Source organism: Ascaphus truei, chromosome 3 (genome assembly GCF_040206685.1).
Source record: "Ascaphus truei isolate aAscTru1 chromosome 3, aAscTru1.hap1, whole genome shotgun sequence".
Classification (NCBI taxonomy): domain Eukaryota; kingdom Metazoa; phylum Chordata; class Amphibia; order Anura; family Ascaphidae; genus Ascaphus; species Ascaphus truei.
The window spans coordinates 167,507,363-167,516,844 of record NC_134485.1 but is presented as its reverse complement, the minus strand read 5'-3'; the positions used below and the strand labels follow the sequence as shown (position 1 = coordinate 167,516,844).

The window sequence follows — 9,482 nt, the reverse complement described above, 5'->3', positions numbered from 1 at the left end:
ATTGATTGGAAGCAGCTGAGGATTGCTTTGAGAGCATGGTGGGAACTGTTTTGCTTAGATGCGGGTGGACAAGTGCTACAGATATAGCAGATCTTATTGCTCTGGCTGGTGTGTTGTAGCATGACACACAACGCGCCAGCGAGAGCAGACCATTGTATCTGCATTAGCCGTGCATGAAAAAGGGGCAGGGCTAACGAGTTATTGCATTTGCTGGCACGCACCAGTGGGTACATTACTACTTGGTAAATCTGTATGTTGTGTCAAATAGCATTGATTTTATCTATAAAGAGGTTAGCGGCGTCTTGAGCTATATTGGAAGTAGTGGGGGTAAGGACCCGCATGGTGGTACTGCGCATTCTATACATGCCCTCGGTAAATAACAATACTGACTACACCACCTGACTTCCCACAGACTATAAAAAAACACTGGTCCTGTCCTCCAGTGCTTCACAACAAGCTTGCTACTTCTTCTCTGTTTCACTGCAAATATTAAGCTCTCAGACTTGCTCCTGGCTATGGCGAAATCCTGGTATTGATTCCGGCTTGTTCTATTCTCTGCTTCTTGCTCCGTGGTCAGACCTTTGGCCTGATTGAGAACTCTTCAGTTTAGCCTGCCTGACCTTGGATCGTCTGACTTCACCATTTGCCTGCTCCTTCCGAAACTCTCTGCCTACATCTCTCCACGTATCCGGTCTCCTGGTTTCAGCTACCAATGGTCATCCCTATTGATACTATTATTACAGGCTGTCCTCGTGGATACTCCATCAAACCTGCCTGCTTTCTGTTTCTCAATGGAGAATTAATGTGCATAAAGGGGGCCGGGCTACCAAAACCCACAGGGAAGGAGGTCCCCCATGTCGGTGGCCCTGCCTAAAATGTATACTGGCAACAGAATCAAAGTACTGAGATAAATTACTTACAGAGCAGTCTAACATCAATATTGTTTATTTTGGACTTTGACAGTCAAGCTATTCTTGCTAAATTGAAGGACAGTTATACTGTAGCTTAAGCGTTAGCTTAAAATACTGTATGTAAAATAAAGCCTGAATTAATCGATTAAAATAATTTTGCTCTATGTGAAGTGATTTTAAAAGGGCAGTATTAGGAGGGTTCTTTAAAACACTGCTATGTTTCTACATTTTCTAAATGATCATATTAGAAAGTGTTACTTCAAGTAAATGGAACTCAGAGGCCACGAAGATAACACTTCACTTATAAAGACCCTTAATCAATAAACTACAAAGTGGCTGATTGCAATGCAATTGGCTAAAAACTGCCATTCAAGTCAATGACAGTTTGTGATTGGCCACTTCAGAGCTTCAAAGCCTAGGGGGTTTATGTAGACATCTCTTGGCTGCAAAACTGGGGAAGAAAGATTGAAAACAAATTCAATTAAAGGCAGGTTTTTTTATTTTGTTTTGCATACATTTGTAATCCAATTCAAATAGAAACTTTAGAGTCCAATCTAAAAACAAAATTATATTAGACACTGAAATAAAGGATTATTATAACTTGGTCACACTCGAGCTATGAACCCCTTCTTGCATGCAAAAATCCCAACAGCAGCAACTGCAGCAAAGAAAGTAGAATAGGTTATGAGCCTCAGTAATCCTTGAGCAGATGGCAGATTTCTCTCCAAAAATGTTGTGGTGATTGGGAGTGCTGGAACATCCTGAATGGAGAAAATATGTGTTAGCTGAGAATTATTTCATTGAATGATACAGCCGCGGCCCCTTTTATTCTCCAACATCTCCGAATTTTTTCGGGGATTTTTTCCGAATGCCATGCTCTTCCCCACACTTCACCACGTTCATGCCGCATTCATACCGCATTCATGTTGCATTCATGCCGGCGTCACCCGCGGTTGATGTGTTTATTGATAATGGTTCGGATTTAATTGGTTGCAATTCTTCGCGTATCCGCCAGGTGGCAGATATTCATGAATTGTAATGCGCATGCGCTACAGTAATGTGTCGACTTGCAGGTGTTTAAAAAAAATACCACAGTGGTCCATTGTAAATTGGCCTTGGTACTGAAGAAGTTACAATAATGTATCAATTTAGGCTTATATTAAAAAATACATGCACAGTGTCTGGTGTTTTATTGTCCTGAGAGTCCCGACATGAGTGCACCACTGCAGTCCGTGTTCCAAAAACCCGACAGAACGTACGCTTATTTAATATGGGCCGCGATTAATGCAACAGATGATAAGATGGCAACAGTTGGTCAAATTTATCAGTATTTTATTGAAAACTATGACTTTTACAAATTTTCACCAGATGCTCATGTGTGGAAGCGTGCAATAAGGAAAAAGTTATGTATCGATCCGTGTTTTTTTCAAATTGATCCCGGTGTTATTGGAGGGTATTGATGTGTAGCACCAGATTTTTCCCGTATCTTTGATCATGGAGACTTCAAAAGGCGAAAGGTCATGTTAAAACCAACTAGGAAACATCAGTTGCTGGCAAGCAAAGCGCCAGTGACAGCGCCAGCATCCAATAACGGTCCGACCGTCAGTGAAAACCTGGTGACCGACAACCCTTGCTGTCTGTCCCCGCTCGGATACCTGCAGCCTGGGTCAGATTTCGCGAACAGATTCCAGCAAGCTTGCATGTAACAAAGCGATTTCCAGCCTCATCCGCTGGTCCTGTCAACTACGTTTATAATCAAGAATATGGGACTGGCACTGGCTCGGCGCCAGCTGATTGGCAAAGTCTATGGTGAGTAATGTTGCCGTATTTTATTCTGTTTTTGAAATATCAATATCAATGCACAGTCAATCGATTCTCCTGTAAGCAATATCATTGGCTGAGCAGCTTCTACAGTAGATACTGCACAATTGGTGGAAAGCTAGGAGCATGGGCATTGGAACCTTCTTGAAACGCATATGCGTGTCATCACATCTACAGTAGGCGCATGCGCATGTGACCAGGAGATGCCCCCCGAGAAAATTATTGGTGGGACTGACTGTGGGAACTTCTTTAGGGGACTGACTGACCATTACAGTAAAACTTGTACTTTTGTTTTTCCTCAGAAAAGAAAACTTTGTCATCTCATGCGGAAAACGGTAAATAGAGGGATTTCGATGGATAATATTGCTTTGTGTAACAATGCCTGCACATTGCTGAATCGGATTTAAAAAACCACGTACCGGAGTCTACAGTTTAGTGGCCGTTGTTATTGATTAGGATAGAATACTGTAACTGAGAGCTTCATAGAAAACCTGAAACAGTATGCTGTTTTTTTCAGACCGTATACAATACTTTTATATATATATATATATATATATATATATATATATATATATATATATATATATATATATGCAAATATAGCTATATTTGCATATTTGCTTTCCTGTGGAGGGTTTTTGTCACTTTTTTTACTCACCATAACTTAACTCAGTATTATGTTATATATATATAGCCATAACATAACTCAGTATTATGTTATATATACATCTAGCCATAAAACACATCCACACCGGGGGAAGGACAAGCACAGATAACATTCCAAGAGACACTGTTTTTAAGTTATCCTTGCTTCATTCATTGTAACATCGCCGGAAGAAGAGATCAGTGTATCTCGAAAGCTCGCACAAATAAAAGCATTTCGTTAGCCACAGAACGGTATCATCTATTTATTTTTTGATTATTGAAGCTCGGCTAACACGGTACTGATACCTCTATATATATATATATATAAAAATAAACAGATGGCACACACATATGTGGTAAAAAGGTGCTTGTCCCATACAGGTAATGTATAGATAGGTTCCTTACCGAGTAGATCCAGGATCCCAAGATCACGAGGCAAGAAGGAGACAGCACACTCAAAGGTACAAAAAGCAGCGTGTATTCAGTAGAAAAACCGGCACATAAACCCGACGTTTCGGTCCTAGACACAGGACCTTTCTCAAGGGAGTGCACTCCCTTGAGAAAGGTCCTGTGTCTAGGACCGAAACGTCGGGTTTATGTGCCGGTTTTTCTACTGAATACACGCTGCTTTTTGTACCTTTGAGTGTGCTGTCTCCTTCTTGCCTCGTGATCTTGGGATCCTGGATCTACTCGGTAAGGAACCTATATATATATATATATATATATATATATATATATATATATATATATATATATATATATATATTCTGTATAATAAACCCGAAAAATAAAAAGTATGCATTTATTCTACATGTATTCCAGTACATATGTGTATTCTATACCCGTACAGCATGTATTGTTTTAATACTCTTGTGATGTACAGTACTGAGCATGCCTACAGTATACAGCAGTACTGTACAGTATGCCTGGACAGTACTGTACAGTATGTTCTAGAAACACTGTATTTTGTTACAGTATAAAAGGAGACAGTGGAACAATTTAAAACAAATCAACATTTTCTTTTATTGGTAAAGTACAAAAACATTTATTTACAAATACAATTTAAAAACATTTAAAGTGTACAGCAATTCAAAACATTAACAGGTGTATGGTTTACTGCTAATGAAAACATTTATATACAGAAAGTCAAAACATTTACAGTAGGATGGTGTACAGAAAAGTCAGGCCTGCACAACTCCAGTCCTCGAGGGCCGCAAACAGGCCCGGTTTTCAGGATAACCTTGAAAACCGGGCCTGTTTGCGGCCCACGAGGACTGGAATTGTGCAGGTCTTGAGTAAGTAAAAACATTTCTTAATTAATACAAGTTAAAACACGCAACATCTCCTTTATTAAAGTACAGAACGTCAAAACATTTACAGCACAACAGTATGGTGTTAGTAAAAAAAATTCTTTATTAATAAAATTTAAAACACGCAACATCTCCTTTATTAAAGTACAGAAAGTCAAAATATTTACAGTAGAATGGTGTACAGTACAGTAAGTCAGGCCTGCACAACTCCAGTCCTCGAGGACCGCAAACAGGCCCGGTTTTATCCAGAAAACCGGGCCTGTTTGCGGCCCTCGAGGACTGGAGTTGTGCAGGTTTTGTGTAAGTAAAAACATTTCTTTATTACTACAAGTTAAAACAAGCAACAAGTCAAAAAATAAACAACAGTTGAACAGTCACGCAAATTCGATCCCCTCCAAATTGTCCTTCCAGGGCCGATGCCTTTATGATGCAAAATGCCATTAATGGAGTCTCGAACGATTTTCATTAAAGGATCTGAAATTGAAAAATAGCGCCGCAATTCCTCCACAATAGTCCTTCTTAAATTTTCAGGAAGCGCCCTTTTTTCACGATTCCCTTCGTAGTTGACATTTTTGGCCCACCCGCATTTCACCAAGTAGGACACGTGGTGCTTAAAAATTAACATGCCATACTTCTGGGGTAAACCAGCACTCATCACCCTATACTCGCGCAGGATGATGTCGGGCACCGTATCGATGCAAGCGTATGTAGGTTGGATTCTGGGAGCGGGGGTGCTTCTGGGAGCGGTTGTGCTTGTGGTGGCGGGCGAGGGTAGGTTGTCTGGAAGGAAGCTTTCCTCCTGTCTTGGTCGCCGTGTTGTCTCCTGGCATGGTCTTGACGGGGTTGTCATTCTATCCTCCTCGTCAATGGCATACATGTACACAAATTCTTCTGGTGGAGGTGGTGCGCTTGGTGTTGGAAGGTGGTCGAAGGTCCCATTCATCACATCCATGCCACCCTCCTGCTCCGGTGTCGGGGATACAGGGGCATGAACACCGATCAAATTATGTATCCCCACTATGTCAGTCTCTATCTTCTCCATCCGTTGATCCATTTTCTCCATCCGTTGATCCATTTTCTCCATCCGTTGATCCATCTTCTCCATCCGTTGATCCATATTTAGCATGGTCTCTAAAAGCATATCTATCTTTACCAGCATAGTAGAGTTCCCGGGGATATCGACACTTAACCGATTCAGCATGCGGTCTAATGAGCTGGTTCTTGTGTTTGGGGTGCTGTGGATATCTAGGTGGGTGCTACGGAGGATGAGATGGGGGTTCCCTGGAGAGAAGCGGCAGCGTCGTCGAAGAAGGATGGAGGAGGTGATCTGTGGATTTCCGGGAGAGAAACGGCAGTGTCGTCGAAGAGGGATAGAGAAAGTGACCTGTGGATTTCCGGGCGAGAAGCGGCAGAGTCATCTAAGCGTAATGGAGAAAGTGACCCGTGGATTTCTGGGAGACCAGCGGCAGCGTCGTCGAAGAGTAGTGGAGAAGATGGGCTGTGGGTTTCCGGGAGAGCAGCGTCAGCGTCGTGGACGAGTAGTGGAGAAGATGGGCTGTAGATTTCCGGGAGAGCAGCGACAGAGACGTCGAAACGTAATCGAGGAAGTGGCCTGTGGGTTCGATGGGTTGTCTGCCATTTGTTTTGCCTTGAGTGTACATCACCGAATTTCTTCTTGACATAATAAGGCTTACGTGTATTAAAACCCTTAGCCTTTCGGGTCAGCAGAAGGTTTTCTTTATTAGCCTTAGCCTGTCGCTTTGGCCTTGGCTTAGAAACGGCTGCCGCCTTTTGCTTTTTCTGTGTGATAGGCACGGCAGAGGCGAGTAGCTTCCTGCGTCCGTAGAATCGGGGTTGATCCATGGAAGCAGATGGCACAATGCAGTATCTGGACAAGGGCAAGTTCAGATACAGATCATCGAGTGGTGGGCTATGCAAAGTGTGTAACCTTTTATGCATGGCGACAAGGTACAGGTGTTGAAAGTGGGCATACTCTAATGTGAGTCATTAACGTATAAATACACCATCCATTTTGTGGATTCACTGCACATTGAATACACATCGACTAAACATCAAATATACATTCTTGTGTTTGTATTTCTTTCTACTCGCAGCAATGCCTGTTAAAAAGATTTCAAAGGATCTCAGCATGAGAATTAAGGAGATGTACACGAGCGGACAACGAATTGCAGATATCCAACGCTGGTTAGCTGCTTCTGGCCTCGTTCTGCCATCAACCACCGTGTGCTATCATGCACACGGTAAAACCAAACAACGCACGAGGACACCAATGGTAACAAACGCGTAAGTATATTTATATAACTATATAATACAGTATATCTATTATTGTTTATATTGCTGCATATTAATAGAACTATATAGTATAGATCTATCTAATTTTATAGTTATTTAGGTATATTTATATAACTACAGTATATAATACAGTATATCTATTATTGTTTATATTGCTGCATTTTAATATAACTATATAGTATTGATCTATCTAACATTATGGTTATTTCTGTTTATTTCTATTACTATATAATATAGTATATCTATCTATTATTGTTTATATTGCTGCATCTATAATTGTTTACTGTAAATGATGTGCTGTACTTGTGGCCTACTGCACTGTAACTTACCGTATTGTTGTTTTTCTGTACACTGTAGGGAGACAGCTCTTCTGGTCGACAAAACAAGTGAAGAGAATGATGAGAAGAGTGCCTTAAGGGTCAAATACACTCTGATGCAAAATCACAATCTCACTGTATCCGAGACCAGCATAAAGAAGATGAGACGCAGAATTGGATATAAATATGGACGTGTGAGGTTAATACTGGACAGTACAGGAGGTTAAAGTGTTGTTTAAGAAACTGTACTATACCTATAAAATTATTCCTTGTCATTACAGAGCGTACCCTATGATAAGGGACTTTAACAAGATCAAGACAGTGGTCCAGGCCCAGGCATGGATCGACAGTGGAGAAACTTTCCAGGATTGCATCTTCACTGACGAGTCTACTGTATCGCTGGAGAGATTTGCCACCTTTGCATTCCACAAAAAAGGTCGCATATCTATGAAGCCGCGTCCAAAACACCCAGTGAAGATGCATGTGTGGGGTGGCATCTTTAGGCGTGGACCAGGATGCATTGTCATCTTTGAAGGTAAAATAAGTCACACGCTTTTGCCTTATGCACTGTACTGTACTAGTGTGCAGTTTTTTGAGCACTTTTCTTTTCTTGTTATAGGAATCATGAATAAAGCTTTTTTCCAAGAGCAAATTGTGCCTGAGATTGTTGAATACATCACACGTCAGTTCCTAGATGGTCACCGTTTCTACCAGGACAACGATCCGAAGCACACCGTGTCCACAGCGCATATTCTTGAGCGCGGTATCAACTGGGTGAAGATGCCAGCGGAGTAAGTGCGGTAACCGTGTCTCATTTTTTCCCACTGTTTTTACTGTGTACTGTATCTCTTTAACTAATTGTCCTTTTTTTCCCCTCCAATGACAGATCGCCAGACTTCAATCCTATCGAAATGGTCTGGCATCAGCTGAAGGACCATATCCGAAAAGTCGTGAAACCCTCCAAAATGGATGTTAGTGCAAGGCATAATGAGTTTTTGGAACGATGTACTCACCGTGGAACGATGCAATAAATATATTGACCATATTGCGACTGTGTTGCCCATTGTGATCGCGCGTAATGGGCAAGCATCAGGAAGGAAGTAAGGTATAGTACTGTACTGTAGTATGGTACTGTAAGTACAGTATGATACAGGTCAGTATGGCACAGATTTTTCTTTCCTGAGAGAGCAGCACTAGCCACCATGTTACAAAGTATTTAACAGTAGTTACAGTATACAGTAGTTCCAGTATAGACTAGCTTGACAGTACTACAGTATCTGCATATTGTAGTCCAATATGGAGTAGCTATACAGTACACAATGCCATAATACAGTATGCACATAACTGCACTAATTTTTTCTTTTATTGTCTTTTCAGAAAAAAAGGATGGACCGGGGGAGAGAGGGGGTATCATGTGTAAAGCTTGTGAACTGTGTGTACAGTTAAGTGTATCTAAACTGCAGTCATGATTTACACAAAACTCCCCTCTCTCAATGAACTACACAGAATGAGGAAGAAGATAAAGACGGAAAATTTGTATTACTGTTTTTATTATTATCAATGTGCATTATTCATGATTATCCACCGGCCCTCAATTCTCATCCCCCCCTTTCTCAATGATTATTTGTATTTTTATTTCCTGATAAAATAAAATACATATTTAATTACATTAAGATTTTATTTCTTTGAACTTTAAATTCACTGTGAATGTGTGTGGGGGGATTCTTCAAGAAGACATACAGTTTTAATAATTGGTTACCTTTTCAATAATTGGTTGCATAATCAGATTAACATAAGGGAAAGCCAAAAATAGGAACATTACCGAATGGTTGAGAGAGGTTGAAAAGCACAATGACAAGCTTTAGAAACGGAATGGTTCTGGAGAGGTGTCGATAAGAGGTTGTAATCCTTGAGCGAGCCCTGTGTGTGTCTGCGGGGGGGAGGGGGCTAAAGCTGCATGAAGGATTAGCTGTATTGTAGTTCAAAGACATGACATATTTTCAACAGGCAGGCAGGTCATCATAATAATTTGATCCCCCCACCCCCAAATACATAAAAAGCACACAAATCAACCATGTGCAGTCAAACGCACAGTGTCGCAGTTAAAATCTACAGCACAGATTAAATATCGTAATATCAAGATGGTTTAGGCAGGCTTGTGGAGA

General features: G+C 41.0%; 1 protein-coding gene across 6 annotated transcripts in view; it reads right to left on the bottom strand.

Moving 5' to 3' along the window:
* Positions 1-1,392: 1,392 nt before the first annotated feature.
* Positions 1,393-9,482, bottom strand: part of LOC142489263 (amine oxidase [flavin-containing] B-like) — a 221,312-nt gene continuing 213,222 nt past the window's right edge. For all 6 annotated transcript variants that reach the window (XM_075589730.1, XM_075589723.1, XM_075589724.1 and 3 more), the window contains one exon: positions 1,393-1,672. In XM_075589730.1, the coding sequence (XP_075445845.1) occupies positions 1,517-1,672 (156 nt within the window). In that variant the 3' untranslated portion in view covers positions 1,393-1,516. The remainder of the gene's footprint in view (positions 1,673-9,482) is intronic.